A 20,486-nucleotide genomic window follows, 5' to 3' on the forward strand; every position below is an offset into this window, starting at 1 on the left:
TATGACAATATAATTGGACAGATTTACAGAACATTTAAAAGAATGTCAAGACGACAAAAAAACAGGAAACTTTAAAAGCTTTCTTTATATTTTTAGAGTTTACAGAGTGGGGTCAGGGGTGAAGCTAGTGAATAAATGATGTCAAGGTTTATTACTTTCTCAACAACCACACTGCAAAACATAAACTGTCAAGATGATTGAATTCTGTGAGTTTTTCTGTAAAGGAATGGGTCATTTATTAGGTAATCAGATCAATATTTATTTTATTAATTAAAAACACTTGTGAAAATTACAAAGTACAACACTAGCATGTCAACAGCCTGAACGATGGCAGTTAAAATGGCTAATTGTCAGGTCCTGTTCACAAACCTGTATGACAGGACCTCAATTAAGCTTATATTTGTGAAGGGTGGCATGGTGGTGCAGCAGGTAGTGTCACAGTCAAGGTTTAAGTCCCACTCCGGGTGACTGTCTGTGAGGAGTGTGGTGTGTTCTCCCTGTGTCTGCGTGGGTTTCCTCCGGGTGACTGTCTGTGAGGAGTTGGTGTGTTCTCCCTGTGTCTGCGTGGGTTTCCTCCGGGTGCTCTGGTTTCCTCCCACAGTCCAAAAACACACGTTGGTAGGTGGATTGGTAACTCAAAAGTGTCTGTAGGTGTGAATGTTTGTGTTGCCATGTGAAGGACTGGCGCTCCCTCCAGGGTGTGTTCCTGCCTTACGCCCAGTGATTCCAGGTAGGCTCTAGACCCTGCACTGGATAAGGGTTACAGATAATAAATGAAATATAACAATGACTGACAATAGGTAATGTAGCTGAAAGACAAAGACAATATTCAAAGAGAAAGTGAGAAATAAAAGGTGGGAAAATATGAAAAGTTGAATGAGCTGGTAAAATCATTATTCAGTTATTTTGTTAAGTAATTAATTAAAATTGATAATTCATATGTGGCATGGTGGCGCAGCAGGTAGTGTCGCAGTCACACAGCTCCAGGGGCCTGGAGGTTGTGGGTTCAATTCCCGCTCCGGGTGACTGTCTGTGAGGAGTGTGGTGTGTTCTCCCTGTGTCTGCGTGGGTTTCCTCCAGGTGACTGTCTGTGAGGAGTTGGTGTGTTCTCCCTGTGTCTGTGTGGGTTTCCTCCGGGTGCTCCGGTTTCCTCCCACAGTCCAAAAACACACGTGGGTAGGTGGATTGGCGACTCAAAAGTGTGTGAATGTGTGTGTGTGTTGCCCTGTGAAGGACTGGCGCCCCCTCCAGGGTGTATTCCAGGGTGTATTCCCGCCTTGCGCCCAATGATTCCAGGTAGGCTCGGGACCCACCGCGACCCTGAACTGGATAAGGGTTACAGATAATGAATGATAATTCATATTATTATTACTGTTAATAATTATTATGATTATTATTTTATATACTAAGTTGACGGAAATAAAAACATATTTGGATTATTTCAGTCATAAGTCAGACTGAATATTATAAATATTATAATATATTCTGATGTATTTGGTTAAACTTTACAATATTACATTAACATTAAAATCATAGTAATGCTTAATTTAAGCAAAACTACTTTTCCTGTATCAACAAACCCCATTAAATCAGTCCTGTCACACGGGATATTGTGATATAATAATTGAGTATTTGACAACATACATAGATTTGTCTATGACAGGACCTGACATTTTAGGAGTGAAATGGTGCTAAAATGTATTTTATTCAAGCATTAATACATAATGAGAAGGCACAATTTGCATTTCTCATTGTTGAGTCATAGATGTAATGCTCAGATTGAAGAATAACATGTTTATAATAACATTTTTTATGTTCTTTTATAAGCCAATGTATGTTTCTGGTAGAATATACCTTCTATGCAATTTCTTAAGTTTACCGTTAAACTCTGATATATTTTTATAACTGTTCCCTATTCCTTGTATTGACAGAGAAAGTTTAGTGTTGTGTTAAGTTAATGTCACTTAAGTATGCAGAGCAAGTTCTCCAGTATGATCAGTGAAGTTGAGAGAATGGACAGTGAGGTTAAAAACATGGAGGTGGTAGTAATGATAGGCTAATTCGTGTATATCAGCTGTAACAAAACAAATATGATGGTTAAAGATGGTTCCCATTTTTAATTGATGGATCAAGTGATTTATAGGGATATGTTTACAGTTTAAATTTATACCCAGAAAAAGGAACTATGTTCCCTGGCATATGCTGCTTAGTGATTAAATAAATACATATTTATATGAATTTCCTCAGACATAGGTGACTAATAAATAAACTCAGAGTCCAAGTCTAATCTGTTCTTTACCAAACAGCACATTGAATCATTGAATGAGGAGCATGTTTTAAACAGACTGCTTATAATGAATAGCACTAGCAGATGGTAATGTTGTGTGAGTGCTGAAGGATGGAGAGTAACTATTTCTGGAGCAGTTATGTCATTTGGATACATTACAAAATAAAGGATATTTTTGTTAATTTCAGTGCTTATTTTACTAAATGTTAGGAAAAAGACGGGAAATACGCCACATTCCTTTCATTATCACGAGTTTAGAATAAAAATCGTAATATGACAATGAGAATATGTGTAATGTCTGACTAATTTCATGTCCCTGAACATAATTAGATCCCTTCATTTATGAGTATTAGTGAATACATCATGGGCATCTCAACAGTGATTAAAATATTTTAGACTTTCCTACATAATTCACGTTCACAATTGGAAGAACATCTCTTTAGAGAACGAGGTACTCGTCTGAACTGCTCACAACGTGTCACTTTCCCAGACAGTGATTAACAATAGTTATAACTGCACAGCTCACATAGAATGGGAAACATAGTCCAGGTGTCACGCCCTTGTCCTGTCATGTCTGTTGTCCCTCTGTTTGCTATTGTCCATGTCTCCGCCCATGTCCTCCTCCTTGTCAGTGTCATTTGAAATCCTGCCCCCTCGTTATCAGTCCAGGTGTCCCTTGTCTGTGGTGCTCATTTAAGTTCCCTTGTCTCTGTGCTTCTTTGTTGGACATTCCTTTAGTTTGCGTTCCACCCTCGTTTTGTGCTGTCGGGTCTGTCTGTCTTGTCTGTTTCTCGTGCTCTCCAAGTCAGTCTTTGTACCTCTCTTGTCTCATGTCTGTGTCTTTACTTTGTTTATTTCTGTGTTCAAGTTTAGTCTGCTTTAGCTCTTTTTCTGTTTAGGTCTCTGTTCAGTCCTCTCTGTCTAGGTTTGTCTTTCGATCTCTGTCTAGGTTTAGTCTGTTTAAGCTCTCTCTGTTTAGCTCTATCTGTCTAGGTTTGTCAGTCCTGTTCCCTCTCTATCTGTCTAAGCCCCTCTGTCCAAGTCTGTGTCAGTCTTTATTTGTTTAAGTATTTCTGTTGAGTTATCTTAGTCTGTCTCTGTATTGTTATCTTGTGTTGTAAATAAAATTAGTCACTGTGTTTTAGCAAGTGTGTCTGCCTCCGTCAGTCCCTGCGATCCTGACAGCAGGACTAGAATTAAATCGATGGGAGGGAAACCAAACAAAAGTAGAAAAGTTTGTATTCGCCTAAAAACATTTTCTAAAACCTAAAATATTAAACAAGTGAATTTTGTACCCCTCTACTAGGAGCGGTGCTCTTCTCAAAAATATATATACTAGATGTTGTTTTGAGAAAACACATTCACAAGAGCATTAGTGAGGTACTGTTGGAACAGCCATACTTCTCTGATTACACAAACTCTGTGAACGCCAATGTAAAAAAGTGAAGTTGCTGAGATTACTAGTTAAGTGAAGTATCAGAAAACATTTGCACATGTAGAGTCCATTAGAAACAAGTGAAAACTAAATCGTAAAAAGAGACAAATTTTGTTTATTTATTCCACCATCCAAATCCACACTCACATCACATCATTCTTGTAGCGTATAAGTATTCAAACCATAGTCTAAAACTATCCCTGAGAAAAACAAACCTATGCAAAATATTAATTTGCTTGTACAGCTCTAATGCCCCAAGTAATACAGCTTTTTATGTATAAAAACAAAAAAAAAAACATTTAATACAAGTTCATGTGTAAACTTTTTACATCCCAACACAATCAAATACATTTTGGCATTATAAGGAGTGGAGGAACATTTAACCACTAAAGGATAGTTATATAGCACCATTCAACAATTCAATTTGTTTTTCCTAACAGCAGTTGCCCTTGGTTTTCACCTCTCAGAGTTTGGTCATATCTCTGTGCTGATTTGTCTATACCATTGACCACTTCTTTAGACCCATTCTTTAGAAATTGTTCAGGAGGTGAGTGTTTATTTTGCAGGGCACTGAGATCTTCTACTAAAGTCTGTTATTGTGATATGCTTATGCAGTGCTGAGAGGACACCTACTGGGCAGATGTGAAAATATAGAGAGTTAGTTCTGTCTGCAGGAACAAGAAGCATAATCTTGCTGTGGTAACTCCTGCAACAGGGCACTTGGCAGTTGAGGTAAACTTTTTTTAACAAGCTCAGCTTATTTGCAGTTTTTTTGACAAAGAGATTTGAGAGAACTATAACAGCTGTCTGTCAAAGACCACTGAATGGAAGTCAGTGAAATATTGCTGAACGGACCATTTATATGCTACAAAATACTATTTAAAATAAATTCTATGAGTCCATCTGTGTGCTTAGTTGTATACAATTATGAACATGTTGTACCAAAAACATTCAAGACATCTTTAATATACATTTCCCAAATCTCTTTCAGGATTTATTCAGTGAATAATCAAAGTTACCAAATTACACTCTTGACCCAGGAGCAGTAAATCAACTAAGGTATGGTTGTTTGTGCCATTTTTAAAAGCAGAAGAGTGCACTAAAGCGAGCACTATAATGGTGCTTTTCCACTTCATGAGTCCGGTTCTACACGACTCGGCTCGGTTCGCTTAAAGGTTGTCGCTTTTCCACTGGCAGGGCTCCCCTGCGAAATGGACCCGGTGACGTCACAACACCCCGCCTCTAACAGGAATCGCTGGCTTTTCAAAAACCATAACAACGGCAGCGGAACAGTCAAGCGCTGTTTACTCATCAAGTATTCGCGTGTTGTTTTTGTTTTTTGGACTAAACACGGCTCCGCCCCCAGGTGGCGGTAGAAACAAATGAGGTCACTAAACTAAACAAAATGATAGCGACATTTAAGGTGTGACAGAGCACGGAATTATTTAATGTGGAATGGGCAGCGACTTTGTTATTCTGGCTAGAATGCATTCTTTTTTGCATGCTACGTCTTATTTATTGTTAAAATGAAAAAAGTGACTAAATCAACACATTTCAACAGTCACACGTGCTTACAAGATCATAAACGGTTAATGTTAGTCCATTAGCATCTCCTCAGTCTTCACTCACTCCGGTGTGGTTCCAAGTCTCACCTCCCCGTCCTTATTTCACCTCCCATGATTTTGAAGGTCCTTGGGGAATGAAATCAAGACGGGGAGGTGAGATTTGTCACGGCACCATGTTTCCTTGGACCCTAAAAAAACCCATGTCGCGTGTGGTGTTTGTTTATATGTGCGTGTTTTACTGACAGGAAGTGCAGAATACAACCTGTTTCAAGTTGGGAAAAGGAAACTGGAAAAGAGTAATGCCCCCTTAACAAGTAAAGTATTTCGTTTGCATTATTTTGATTGTGTTCACCTCTAATCTGTGTGTGTGGTTTTGTGTGGTTGGTTGCTAAGTAGGAGTCATGACTGAAATGTTGATGTTGACTTGCTTCTGTAATATCTGATCCGGACCAGATCATTTTTAGACCAGAGATTAGAATCATAAATAGAACCGGAATGGATCTGGATTTTATCCCCTAACCGTAGCTGACTGCTATGCAGATCTGCCGGAGGAAAAACGGTTCATCTGCTATGTGGGTTAGTTTTAATTGTTGCACATTCGGCTTTCGCTGGAAATTTTCGTCGACCATCGACCCAAAAGCATAAAAACTTCTTCAAAACACCTCGAGGTAAAGTTACGAGCTGCCACTGTGAGTCCGATAAAAAATAAACGTGAAAGCTGCTGTAATTTAAGAGATTTTACAAGCAGAGAATTTGTGCTGGGTTTGAATGAGCTCTGCATTTCGTGGTGATTGACATGGCTCTGGCCAATCTGCAGTCTGCAGGGTTTACACGTCACCATTTAGTACCTTCTTGGCATGGTTATAAACACGAGGGAGCTTGGACTGAAAACCTGGACCAGGGACCAGATTTGGCCAGTGGAAAGGCAAAAGAGCCGTGCTGAGTCAAGTAGAGTCGTGTAGGTTCCATGCAGTGGAAAAGCGCATTGTGGAAAAGTCATTGGTCAAGAATCATTAAAATAAAGAAACATCATTTAAATGTAGGCTGATTGACTACATCTTGTAAGTGAAACACTGTTAATATAAATGCCTGCCAAAACATTTCTAGAAATGAAAACTGTAAACAAAACCAACTACATATTCATCAACTCCAGGTTATAAAATAATGTGTGGTGTGAAGTAAACAAAACCAAGTTTAATGTTAAAATGCACAAACACACTTTCAGAAACCTTTGTACATATTCTAAAGTGCAACAAAACAAGAATGTGATTTGTTAATACTCCTGGATTTTATTTTAGGTTTATTTTGAAAAAAAAAATCAAATTCATTTGTTCATTAATTCATTCATTTGGAATCAAGGGATTAAGAGCACAATGAGGAAACCCTCGCAGATACAGGGAGAACACATCAAATTCCCCACCATCAGTCATCCAAGGCAGGGTTTGAATGCTTCATTCATTCATTCATCATTCATTCATTCATTCATTGTCTGTAACCGCTTATCCAGTTCAAGGTCGCAGTGGGTCCGAAGCCTCCCTGGAATCACTGGGCAGAGGCAGGAACACACCCTGGAGGGGGCGCCAGTCCATCATGGTGCAAAACACACTATATACAGTACTGTGCAGAAGTCTTAGGCACCTAATATGATGAGATATATTTAAACTAATGCCTTCTCAGTAAGTGTGGTGCTTGTATAACATTATATATAATCACAGTACATACAAAATATATAAAAAACAAATAAGAAATATAAGAAATTGTTTTCTATAAAATAGTAGGTGTGAGTGAGTTTGAAGAACAATGTTTTATTCAGATTCTCCTTGATTGCATGAAATTGTTAAATCAACAGCACACGTTATTTAAAATCATTATTTAAAACTAGGCATTGGATGATAACCTTAAATAATACGGACTGCCATGAGGAGAGGTTTGGAAACGGTTAAACCAACACATTCACACACAGAATATCACACTCACTGTTATAATGTTATTTGGCTTTATTCTAATGTTGTGTATTATTTTTTGTTTGTTTGTTTTTTAGCAAATAAACACTTACTGCTCAGCTTTTTAAATCTCATAATCTCTGGTGCCTAAAACTTTTGCAAAAACGAAAACACTGGCCCTGTGAAGGACTGGCGCCCCCTCCAGGGTGTATTCCTGCCTTGCGCCCAATGATTCCAGGCTCTGGACCCACCGCGACCCTGAATTAGATAAGCGCTTACAGATAATGAATGAATGAATGAATGAAAACACTGATAAAGGTCCAAGAGTATGAACAAATCACAGATTTGTTTATAAACTGCATTTTAGAAAAATTCCCAAATGTTCTGGAAACGGGTTGTAAATGTGTGAGACTGTGTTAGATTTAGGAACCTGGTGGGGACTCTTGAGGGGCTGCTTCTACTGTGTTTGGGCAAAAGGAGTCTGGCATGCACTTGGCATACTCCACCAGCTCGTATGATTCACGGATATCAGACAGACCAAACCAGAAGACAATCCAGCGGCCATTCACAAAGCTCCCATCACAGTGTTTGAAATACCTATGGATTAGAACCAGAGTTAAGGATTGTTTGTGCTACTGGACAGAGGCTTCTTAATTGGGCATTGTTTGAGTGGCCTCCTACTCACCAAGGGTTAATGCGATTGGTGGATCGGGACCTCCAGAAGAGTTTGCCCAGGTCCTGGCATATACACTCCCACAGAATCTGACTGGTACCTTGGCCTTGTTTACTACCGCTAACGACAAACTTATCCAAATACAGGGTCCCACTGTTCACTGGCTCGGTGGTGATGATGGCTACTGCACTGTACCTGAAAGTTTCAGAGCAGATAAACATATAATACTACTAATATTCCAGAAATACTTACACAGAGCTTATAACATTTATCCATTACTTTCTTCTTACCCTTCTGACAGATAGATTGAATGTAGCCTCCCCTTAAGAGAACTAATGTAATCTTCCTTTAGTTTCTTCCCAAATGATTTGTTGATCAGAGCCAGGAGGCGATCCACATCTATATCTTCTAGGCTTTTGTACCTGTCAGAGAACAGTCTTTACTCTGATGGTATTAAAGATCTTTCTAGGATCAGATCACCCTATTTATGTAAAGAAGTGGATAGATAAAGACATCTGCAATTATTAATTCATTCTAAATCTAAAAGAAAACTGGCAGATTCCAATGAATCTAAAGTTAGTGAATTGGAGTTCAACTAATAAAACAGGTGTTTTGCGGAAGAGTAAAGCTGTAAAAGTTGTCTAGCTAACATTTGAAGTTTGATTTTAAGTAACGAACCAAACAAACACATACTTGTGAATAGGATCTCCATTTTTGAATAGGGTGCCAGAACCTAAAATAGACAAAGAACATAAGCATGTGAAAACGTACTATAGATTAACATTCCCCATATTGCCTTACTAGCTTTTACACCAAATTAAAACAAGTGAAATTTAACATCAGTACCAAATGACATGTGTTATTATTATATAACACATATTTTGTTATTATTATAAGCAGGTTACATCAATCTTTTCAGCAACCTTGTGTGAGATTTTAGAAATTGCTGATATTGCACTTTTATCTAAAAATAGACACACACTTCAATTACAACACATGTTTTAAAATTGGTGCAGCAGGTAGGTGTCGCAGTCACACAGCTCCAGGGACCTGGAGGTTGTGGGTACGATTCCCGCTCCGGGTGACTGTCTGTGAGGAGTGTGGTGTTTTCTCCCTGTGTCTGCGTGGGTTTCCTCCGGGTGACTGTCTGTGAGGAGTGTGGTGTGTTCTCCCTGTGTCTGCGTGGGTTTCCTCCAGGTGACTGTCTGTGAGGAGTGTGGCGTGTTCTCCCTTGTCTGCGTGGGTTTCCTCCAGGTGACTGTCTGTGAGGAGTGTGGTGTGTTCTCCCTGTGTCTGCGTGGGTTTCCTCCGGGTGACTGTCTGTGTGGAGTGTGGTGTGTTCTCCCTGTGTCTGCGTGGGTTTCCTCCGGGTGACTGTCTGTGTGGAGTGTGGTGTGTTCTCACTGTGTCTGCGTGGGTTTCCTCCGGGTGACTGTCTGTGTGGAGTGTGGTGTGTTCTCACTGTGTCCGTGTGGGTTTCCTCCGGGTGACTGTCTGTGTGGAGTGTGGTGTGTTCTCCCTGTGTCTGCGTGGGTTTCCTCCAGGTGACTGTCTGTGAGGAGTGTGGTGTGTTCTCCCTGTGTCTGCGTGGGTTTCCTTTGGGTGCTCCAGTTTCCTCCCACAGTCCAAAAACACATGTTGGTAGGTTGATTGACTCAAAAGTGTCTATAGGTGTGAGTGTTAGAGTAAATGTGTGAGTGTGTGTTGCCCTGTGAATGACTGTCGCCCCCTCCAGGGGGTATTCTCGCCTTGCACCCAATGATTCCAAGTAGGGTCTGGACCCACCGTGACCCTGAACTGGATAAGGGTTACAGATAATGGATGGATGTTTTAAAATGGAAAATTGAACCTTACATGTTTCAGAGATAAACATACACACATTTTAGTGCTGTCAACGTTAAAGCATTAATGAATGTGAGTAATCAGGCAACTGTAATGTGCAAATAAATAATTTTATCATTAGCGGTTTGATTAGTAGATGTAAACACAGCATCACTACTGCTTACTGCTGAGTTCAGTAAATAGATTACATTATTATTTTTACTGCCTTTTTATATTTATATAAAATGTCAGTCAAACTTTAGTCACTGGCAGGAGACAAACACTCAAATGACAGTTTTGATTGATGTTTAGAGAGTGTCTCGATACAATTACACAATGAATGTTGCAGAACCGAGGATCAGTTTGTTATGCAGAATATGCTTAGGTTTAGTTGTAGCTTTCTTGTACTTGTAGTGGAAATAGTATGCAAACGCTGTGGTGGCATAAGCACTACATAGCGGTGTCAATGATAATTAATTATGATTTGATGGACAGGGAGCATGTCGCTGACGAGCGGTGCTTTCCTGCGCGGCTTCCTGGAGAACGGCAGATGCGGGCCTTGTAGGCTGCAGCCGCAGGCATTCCTTTCCTCCCCCTTTTCAGACACGGTCACCCCTCCGTTGGAGCTGGTGGCGTTCTGAAGCTCTCTGTAGGGATTCTCCGTCATCACTGATCTGCTGCCTTCTGAGAGGCACGTCCATGCAGGTCTCTCCTGGGCCTCATCTCAGAAGGTCATTCGGAGGGTGCGTGTGGCCGTCTTCGTCGTGGCTGGTCCGGAAGCTTTGTCATCGGTTTGAGGGTCAGAGGTCTGAGATCTTCTCATGCTCTGGGTGGCACTCAATTTTGCTAGAGTTAAACTACAGTCCTTTCTAGAACTACAGTTTCTACTTGAGAGAAAATTAAAATAAGAAAGCCAGAGGAGCCTGCAGAGTCATTTCAAAACCCGAGACATATTTCTCTTTAGCCTTGAAAAACAAAGTGTGAAGTGAAGGGAAGGTGTGTGAAAAAAGAAGAGGCCAAAGTCCGAAGCCTAAAGTGTAGAAGTCTAAAGTCTTTTTCATTTGGCACCACTGACTTTTACCGGAATTTAGAAGACCCGCCCTTAAAGCCCTGATTGGGTCACAACGATTGAGGATTGGAGCCCCTCCTGATTGGCTGTTTCCTGTATCTTGGTAGTGACATCACATAAAATTTATGACACCTGACAAGACAAAGGCTTGAAGACCATCCCTTTTTGAATGAATGTCCCAGGATTCTGAATCATACTTTTGACATATAAAAGATTATATGTTAACACAATAGTAATATCATTAAGAATGACCCATGTTTTACATAATTCTTAACCAAATATCACACAGAGTATGTGGCTACCTTGGTTCTACATAAGTTCATGTAAAAAGGTGATTTAAAACCTATGTAAATTAATTGCACCCATTTTCATTGTCCAAATGGAATTAATTTCAAACAATTGTGTCCATAGGCAACTGGTTCTTCAGGTAAACCAAGGAATTAAGGAATGTGATTACTTTGTTTAACAATCTTTCAAAATGTGTTGAGTCTGTGTGTCTCTCTGCATTCTGCATTTGAGAAGAGTTGCATGACCCTCCAAGACCCTGTGTCGAAAACTGTTCTTAAAAGGGTCTATAGTGTCAGTTTTATGACTCTCTGACACAGACCTTCAGGCATCAATTTGGAGCCAGTTCTTGCTGAAAAGCTTATCTCAAAAACCAGTGAAAGCTTGCTTTTTAAGTGTATTAAAATCACATCTCAGAAAGTCATGTTCCTTATTAGAAATTAATACACATTCATCATATCACACTACATACTGAAATACAGTCTAAGGAATCATCTTAATTACATAGAGACAGCTATTCTGTGTTTGCGTGTGTGTGTGTGTGTGTGTGTGTGTGTGTGTGTGTGTGTGTGTGTTTCTCACCCTTATGGCTGAAAAGTTCAGTGAGTAGAGTGCTGGCTGAAGTGACCACTGCTGAGCTCTCAGGTGGAAGCTGATTGAGGAGCTGGGCGATAGTGCTGATGCGTCTTCGATCCGGCACGGACAGCCAATCAGCTGAAGACAAATTCGGCAGGTCAGCAGGCAGAGATACAGTCCCCACAACCTGAAAAATGCACCAGTTGAACATGTTCAATTACCACTGTAATGGAATTTGTTTATTGAAAAGATTCATAATCAAGAGATATATTTAATCAGCAATGACCATGTATGCTTGTGTAACTGAAATTGTTTTATTCCTCAATTCTCTGTGTGAACAGCAGGGTTATGTGTGTGCGCCTGTTTCAAATAACAGCATATCGACACCTTCTGTCCGGTCAACTCCTTTTGTCTCCGGGCCACAGAGAGGAGACAACCGAGACCAACTGAATAGAGGGGGTGCACAGAGTGCACTGGGAAAGGTGAAAGATATGCAAAAGAGAGTAAAACAAATGGTCAAATGGCTTGGAGTCATACTGAGAACAGAATGCATTAGAATGTGATTGATGTGCAAAGAAAGCAAATGGAATGTGAACAATGGTAACTTGGCTTGTAGCCATGTAAGGTAAAGAAATGAGAGCCATGGTAATCATAGGTAGAGAGCCACAGCTATAAAGATGCAGTTTGTTGAGTCTGTAAAAATACACAAGAAAATCTGTCCGAAATCATTCAATAAGGAAACACGTTAAAACTATGAAACAGGAAATTAGTAGAGGGATATCATTTGTTTTAATACAAGGTTGTCAGTTCACATTTACAGACATTCACCTTGTGGTTCTTGTTGCAGATGCCACCCCAGCTGTTGAGGAACATGACTTTGAGGGGCTGTAGCGCTTGTGATATGGCTACAGTAACCTGATTTGAGTCCAGGAGCTTGGAGCTGCCCGTTGCATCCCGGCCAACAGGACACACAAGAGGAATGGCTCCACAGTCCAGACTCCACTGCAACAGGGCTGTATCCACCACCACAGAAGGACTTGCACTAACACAGACACACACAACATGAGACATTACACACATGCATTTTGTATCTAGAAAGTTATTAAATATTTTGATAAATGTAAAATGCACCATCAGCCTGACCATTCATTCTTTCATTCATTATCTGTAAGCGCTTATCCAATTCAGGGTCGCGGTGGGTCCAGAGCCTACCTGGAATCATTGGGCGCAAGGCGGGAATACACCCTGGAGGGGGCGCCAGTCCTTCACAGGGCAACACACACACTCACACATTCACTCACACACTCACACCTACGGACACTTTTTTTGAGTCGCCAATCCACCTGCAACGTGTGTTTTTGGACTGGAAATGCATGCAGACACAGGGAGAACACACCAACTCCTCACAGACAGTCACCCGGAGCAGGAATCGAACCCACATCAGCCTGACCAAATAAGATTCAATTATATTTTATGCTCGAAAAGCCCATCAATGCGTACATCATTTCCTTTTTATTTCCTTTAACTGGCTGTAAACAATTATCATATGCTACTACCAGTGTATTATACACCTTCACGTCATAGGGGTAAAAATGTACCTAATATTTTTTGATAATATCGTAAAGTAGAACCATCTTAACCTATGTAACTCTACATTCTACTCTTAACTAATAAGACTCTAAATGTGTATTAAGTGTTAAACTAAAACTAAACCATTTATTTTGAGCTTTTTGTAATTTATTCTCATATTTCTGAGCTAAACCACTACACCATGAACTAACAACATTGTCAAAATAAGGAGGAACCAGAGCTCCTGCCAATAATTACAGAATAAAAATAAAAAAATAAAAAAACTTAAGAAAGAAACTCATTTGTAAATGTGAATAGGAGGTGGCCGGAAAAAGAGAAACTGTTAAATATGCATGTTTTACATCACCACAAACTGCATCAAATTAACACTTTCGTCTAACTGATGAATCACTGAAATTAAGAGCTAAAATTTAAGGCTCTACACTTCACAATTCATGTCAATTACACTCAGGAGTGAACTGGAGAAACAATCACATTAGACAGGTACTTTTGGTCTTTTAAGTACCACAACCTTTTTTTCTCCTCGAGTATACATGATGATAGGACATGAGAAACCTGGGTTTTAAACTAGAATTAGCTGTTTTGTCATTTTGCTTGAACAGTTCAAAAATAAGCACCACTACCAGTTGTAATGGATCACACTGAGTGAGACTCTCTACTTAAACTAAGTCAGTTTGTTGAAGTAATAGAACAATAGTTAACTGAAAAATAAGGTAAGGTAAGGGACCTGGAAGTTGTGGGTTAGATTCCCGCTCCAGGTGACTGTTTGTGAGGAGTTGGTGTGTTCTCCCTGTGTCTGCGTGGGTTTCCTCTGGGTGACTGTCTGTGAGGAGTGTGGTGTGTTATCCCTGTGTCTGCGTGGGTTTCCTCTGGGTGACTGTCTGTGAGGAGTTTGGTGTAATCTCCCTGTGCCTACGTGGGTTTTCTCTGGGTGACTGTCTGTGAAGAGTGTGGTGTGTTCTCCCTGTGTCTGCGTGGGTTTAATTCAGGTGACTGTCTGTGAGGAGTGTGGTGTGTTCTCCCTGTGTCTGCGTGGGTTTCCTCTGGGTGACTGTCTGTGAGGAGTTTGGTGTGATCTCCCTGTGCCTACGTGGGTTTCCTCTGGGTGACTGTCTGTGAAGAGTGTGGTGTGTTCTCCCTGTATCTGCATGGGTTTCCTCCGGGTGACTGTCTGTGAGGAGTTTGGTGTGTTCTCCCTGTGTCTACATGGATTTCCTCAGGGTGACTGTCTGTGAGGAGTGTGGTGTATTCTCCCTGTGTCTGCGTGGGTTTCCTCCGGGTGCTCTCGTTTCCTCCCACAGTCCAAAAACACACGTTGGTAGGTGGACAACTCAAGTGTCCGTAGGTGTGTGTGTGTGAGTGAATGTGTCTGTGTGTGTTGCCCTGTGAAAGACTGGCGCCCCCTCCAGGGTGTATTCCCGCCTTGCGCCCAATGATTCCAGGTAGGCTCTGGACCCACCGTGACCCTGAACTGGATAAGCGCTTAGTGAGTGAATGAATGAATGAAAAATAGCTATTGTTGTTATTACATTAAATTATAGTTGTATTAGTCTTATTACAAAGACCTATACAAACTTTTAGTACAATTTATATTTACCAGCTAGCCATACAGCTGTGTCAAAGACATGAACTAAAGATGTGAGTGAACACAAAGGAGTACCACCTCATAAGCTTGGCTGGTGCAGCAAGTTTTTTTGGTTTCAAAAGTTTTTTTCATTCTTTTTCTGTAACCACTTCAGGGTAAAAGGTCACAGTGTGTGTGGAACCCACCTGGAATTGCTGGGCACAATGAAGGAACATGGTGCCAATCTATTACAAGCTATAACACAATCAACCATTCACTCACATGCTTTCACAGTGCCACATTTTACACAGCCAGTCAACCTACCAAAATGTGGAGAACACACCAAAATCCTCACAGACCGTGACACAAGATGGGAATTGAAACCACCACATCAAGACCCTGGAGCCACCGCCCCAATGTACCAGTGAGTGCCCCAATGTGAGTAAATAAAAAACTGTCATCCCAAAATACTGTTCAAAAAGTGTCTGCAAACATTTATTTCACCAACCCTGCCGTATGACTCAGTCTAGCTATAATTGAGAAAATGGCTCAAACCTAATGGTAATAAGTGTCCATTTAATAATGTTCATACTGCCTTTGGTGATTATTAATACTTTTAATCATTTAGCTACTGTATATGCAGATATGTTGCATGACTGAAGAAATAAGCATGCTGAAATCTTCCCTATAGCAAATAGGCTGACTTACCTTCTTCCATACTGAGGTTCCTGAATTTGCAACAGTGCCTCAGCGCTAAAGAAAGGTATGACACTGGCTGAGTTTTGCTGAAGGGCCTCGGTGAGAGCTTGGCAGTACTTCACCAACAGAGGCCTGCAGTCAGAGGAAACGGTTCCATCTGTTCCAGTGTCATTCTGCCTCGACTCAGGAGGTTGACCCATCACAACCACAGACTTCATGTCCATGCGCTGCAGGAAGGACAGGCCAAAGGCCAAGCTCTGCACCATCTCACGACTCTTGAACACTGAAGGATCAATCTGGACACAGGAGGACAAAATGGTATTCAAGTTAGACTATCCTTTTATAAATATGTCTCAGTTAAAAACTACACCAGTGAAAGCATGTAATTCTTGTGTATCTGGCTAATGAGAAACCACTCCATGACCATCAGCATCCTTTACCACATTCATAGATTTAAAACTTGAAAAAATTCACATTTTTTTTTTAAATTTAAACCTGGAATGGAATTTATTATTACACAAACTTGGATCACTGTCCGTGAGGAGTTTGCTGTATTCTCCCTGTGTCTGTTTGGGTTTCCTCCCACAATCCAACAAAACACTTCTTTGAATATTTATATGATTATTTTGGCTGATAATTTCCTTCTGATTGAATTTAAAGGCTAAGCACCACTTAATGGACCTCCATGAATATTCCACATTATTTTAGTTACTGACAGATATAAGTATGAATTAAAATGAAAATAGCAGCTTAATTTACTTTAAAACTGACAATTTTATTAAATTGACGGAAATTCACCCGAGCTCGCTACGGAAATTCTCGAACGCAACCGTGACGTCACTGGTGGACAACAGCTGAACAACGCCGCGGTAAAACACCGTTATGACTGACTGTTATGACAGTATCTAGCTAAATAACCAACATTATTCATGACAATAGTCTAGCAATAAGCTAAACTCAGATTTAGAGGTACCGTTATTCTTGTAAATGTGATCGAAGTCGAACTCGAATTCATCCGACACTATAAACCTCCGTAATGCAGCTACGTAGCCGAGTATAATCTGAGACACCGAGTTTAGCGAGTCAAGCTAACGTTAACTAACACCAACTAAAACAGGCGAAGTGAGTGTCCTTACCCTGTTTACCTCCATGTTACAGAGGCTCTTGAACACCTTTCGTTGGTGTCCTTACATGCCCATATTGTTGGAAAAGCGCCAGTGAAATGAGCTACAGATAACGGAGTGAGCGGATGGTCCTTTCCAAAGTGCCCGTTTAAAGTTGACAAATTTAGTCCATTTTCTGGATATTTTGGGATCTTTGGGCCATTTGTGCACAGATGTCCCACTGTACATTGAATGATTGCAGCCAAAAACAACACACCTTTTCGTCATTTTGCATTAAATTAAGTGCAGCTTCTAGAGTTGTTGTCCACCATCTACGTCACAGGCAAGACGCCTATTAGAGTTTCCGAACACCGTTGGGGGGGGGGGACCAACGGTCTTTTAAACCTTATTCCTTGAATTAGTAAGAAATAACATGTTTTCTGACGATCAATAAACACAAGTTAGGAACTCAGATTCCACTGTATTTATTTGTTTGACACTTTCATAGAGCCTTAAATACTGCAAGTGCTCAGTCACTGACCCACAGTTACAGTGACAGTTGTGTTATGGGTATGTCACCCAGGTGAAGCAGCAAGTAACTGTTTTTTATTATAAGCACAGACAACTAATTACAATCCATCTTAAACTTCACATTCGTGCCAGTGTATGACGGTAAATATTTGAGTTAAAGCTGTGCAAGCTGAACTCACTGACCCGAGACTGCGCGTCAGCATCTGTATGCACCGGGGGGCAAAACACATTTATCAGCAAAAATACGTCCGTTGTTTCAGGCGTCATTTAAAACAGCGCTAAAGAAAAACTACCAGAAACATTTTGTTTTTCACGGCAAAACAGCAGGTTGCTCCAATATCTAACAATAAATAAACCTTAATTAATTAATTTAATTTACCCTAATTAAATTATTTGCTTTTAGACACTTAGCTACCAGCGTTCTAAACTAAAGTTTACTTTTGCTCCAATTTTCTGTTCTAACTTTAAAAGGAGAGAAATTACATTTTAGAGATTAACCAAAAAATAATAATTTCTCATTTCACTGAAATTTGCTAACTTCCGTTCCACCTTAAATGGCTCAACGGTTACATTCCGTAGCCTTACAAAACTTAATTACTTTTATGAATCTGTTCTGTTTATCGCTGTCCAAACGAATGTGATGTTACCTCATACTGACAGTTTGTTTTTTTGAATTTCTCGTTCCACCTTAAGTCTTCTCCGGCAGTTGAATGTGACTGCTGTACTGTTTAAGGTGGACCGGGAGATTCGAATGGGAAGTTAACTTCAGCTTCGTTCCTCTCACCTCCAGTACGGCGAAGGCAGGCGCCTGCGAAGCTCGCTGGAATTGCGTCAGCCAGTACCGAGCCTCGCGCGGGTCTCCGCCGACCTCGTTGAGGAACGCTTTAACGTCCCGGTAGATGAGCGTGCGGTTAGACCAGACGTTGCGGTCGGAGTGTGAAGCGGTGCCGGGTGCCTCCTGCTGACTCCACGACGGGGTTCTGCTTCCCTGCCCCGCTGTAGTACCCGCCATCATCCGCCGCTGGAGCTTCGCGAATCTCTGCTGTCCGCTCTTCTGCTGCTGCGCTAGCGGCGACGGCTTAGACAGGAGCTGACCCGCCATCACGATGGCCCTGCAGCCGGACGCGCCTCCGTTCATTTTAGCCATGAGGGAGCTCCAGTCCCCAGGGTCTACAATGTCTGTAGCGGTTCCTCTCCTCAGCTCTTCCCTCGTGATCACACTCACTGTTTCTGGAGCTAAGGCTTCCTAAATCTGAACAAAGGGGCGGGCCCACAGCTGTCAAAATCAGTACGGTGTAAATCAAAGAGCGCATATCGCCACACCTTAAACCAGACTGGATCCAGTAAACAAAAAACGTCCCTGGACGTTCAGAATAGGTCTAAAAGTAGTCTGTCCGTCAAGGACATATTTTAAACGTCAATGGACGTCCAAAATCCATCTTAATAAGTTAGTTAAATGGTGACCAATCGATAACGTCAGTGGACGTCCAAAATGCGTTTTATTCAAGTAATTTATTTCAGGACCAATTAATAACGTCAATGGACCTCCAAAATACGTCTAATAGTCGTCTTTTCAATGTCTGTGTTTGGACGTCTTTTCAACTTTTATTTTCAACCTTAAGAGATCGTTGATTAGACGGCAGTCATTATGTTATTTCAACGTTGAATCTACGGCTGAATGTTTACTGGGGATGGTGTTCTATAATATATAATTAACAACAGGGTATAGCCCTGTGGAGGACCAAACCTGACAAATTTTTAAAATTAATAAATTAACTAATAAATTACTAAATAAAATTAATTTTCTCCATTATAATGATAATAAATAAAAAAAAAACAGGGAAAATAATAAATAAAACCTTACATAAATACAAATGTCTTTACCTACTTGTGTATTTAATTTACTTTCTCTTTTAATGTATTTATTACTTTTATTATTTTTTGTATGTATTCATTTTCCCCTTGCTCTTATGTGATAATAAGGGGGCTGTCTATGATGTCACAGAGTCTAAACATTCTTTTCGGTTGATTGATGCCTTATGCCGTAGATCAACTGTACATGTCCTGCTCCATCAGTGGTGTTCAGCGGTACAGTAATGGCGGCCTTAATATACCCGTAGCACAACTTGATGAAACACCAGGACTGACGCGAACATTCTGCTCCCAGAAATGGAGCTGCAGGAGACATGTCTCTCTCTAAGCAGCCCCTCTGCTCCAGGGATGGAGCTGCAGGAGACACAGCACCTCTGTTTTCCAGAGACAGAGCAGTCTGCCCAGCAGCTCTAACACATCAGAATGGGCTGTGAATGTGCAAAAAGTGCTGCCAGAGACACTTTTGCTTCCTTTTACGATTAATTTATTCATTTTTCTGAACTCCTGAACTGATATCACACTGATACAGGCATTCAGCTTTATTGGACCCATGAAATGGCTTGGCATCACTCTTAACAAGTGGATACATGAATTGCTTTATTTCATTGAGGTGAGCATCTGCTTCTCTTCACCCCGACATTTGTGTTCTCTGCCACTTCTATTAGAATCAACTGCTCGGCTCTGGAATTCACTGCTAAGCCTGAACGTGACAAACACACGTTTCGTTAGCATATATTAACCCCTTCAGACCCGCATTTTTTCTGCTGGGCGAAACATTTTTTGTAAAACTGATTCTGACTCCTCTCCAACGTAAAAACAAAGTGGAAAAAAACATGTTTTTGCTAACTCATGTTTTTAACAGTATTTTCTCATGTCCATTCCAATGGACAACACAATGGGCGTAAAATGTCATAAAAACTTAAGAAAGGTATAGCTGAGTTTTTCCATATAGTAGTCAATCAGGTATGACCTAAACATCTGGAACTGGATGTTTGCAAGTGTTTGAGTCTGTGTACAGTTCTGAACATGCACATGAACTTGATAGGCATATCACTGCATGGGTAGGGAACAACAGTGAGGTCAGCACCAGAAAAACCCAGAGCCTTCAAGAAGAGAAAGAAATAACGCAATCTGAACATGCACATGAACAAAAGACGTATGACTGTAGATAAGATTACCGAAAAATCAGTTTTGCCTTCAGTAAACTATCATTACACATAAACATACTTTGGAGGGCGGCACGGTGGCGCAGCAGGGAGTGTCGCAGTCACACAGCTCCAGGGACCTGGAGGTTGTGGGTTTGATTCCCGCTCCGGGTGACTGTCTGTGAGGAGTGTGGTGTGTTCTCCCTGTGTCTGTGTGGGTTTCCTCCGGGTGACTGTCTGTGAGGAGTGTGGTGTGTTCTCCCTGTGTCCACGTGGGTTTCCTCCGGGTGCTCCGGTTTCCTTCCACAGTCCAAAAACACACGTCGGT

General features: G+C 40.9%; 1 protein-coding gene across 1 annotated transcript; it reads right to left on the reverse strand.

The window, feature by feature from the left end:
- Positions 1–3,855: 3,855 nt before the first annotated feature.
- On the reverse strand, positions 3,856–18,525 carry nags (N-acetylglutamate synthase). Its single transcript, XM_066641460.1, has 9 exons — positions 17,926–18,525; positions 15,517–15,803; positions 12,483–12,696; positions 11,661–11,841; positions 8,597–8,636; positions 8,194–8,325; positions 7,916–8,098; positions 7,661–7,827; positions 3,856–5,413 (listed from the first exon to the last, which is right to left on the reverse strand). Exons 1-9 carry the CDS (start codon positions 18,286–18,288, stop codon positions 5,385–5,387), a joined length of 1,596 nt encoding a protein of 531 aa, XP_066497557.1. The 5' UTR covers positions 18,289–18,525; the 3' UTR covers positions 3,856–5,384.
- Between the last annotated feature and the right edge of the window lie 1,961 nt (positions 18,526–20,486).

This window comes from Hoplias malabaricus, chromosome 13 (genome assembly GCF_029633855.1).
Source record: "Hoplias malabaricus isolate fHopMal1 chromosome 13, fHopMal1.hap1, whole genome shotgun sequence".
Lineage (NCBI taxonomy): Eukaryota > Metazoa > Chordata > Actinopteri > Characiformes > Erythrinidae > Hoplias > Hoplias malabaricus.

Coding starts and splice junctions, on each gene's coding strand:
- nags (XM_066641460.1), bottom strand. CDS start 18,288: ATGGCTAAAATGAACGGAGGCGCGTCCGGCTGCAGGGCCATCGTGATG. Junction 8,637..11,660: donor TGAACTTTTCAGCCATAAGG/GTGAGAAACACA, acceptor TGTCTATTTTAG/GTTCTGGCACCCTATTCAAA. Junction 8,099..8,193: donor TCAATCTATCTGTCAGAAGG/GTAAGAAGAAAG, acceptor TGAAACTTTCAG/GTACAGTGCAGTAGCCATCA.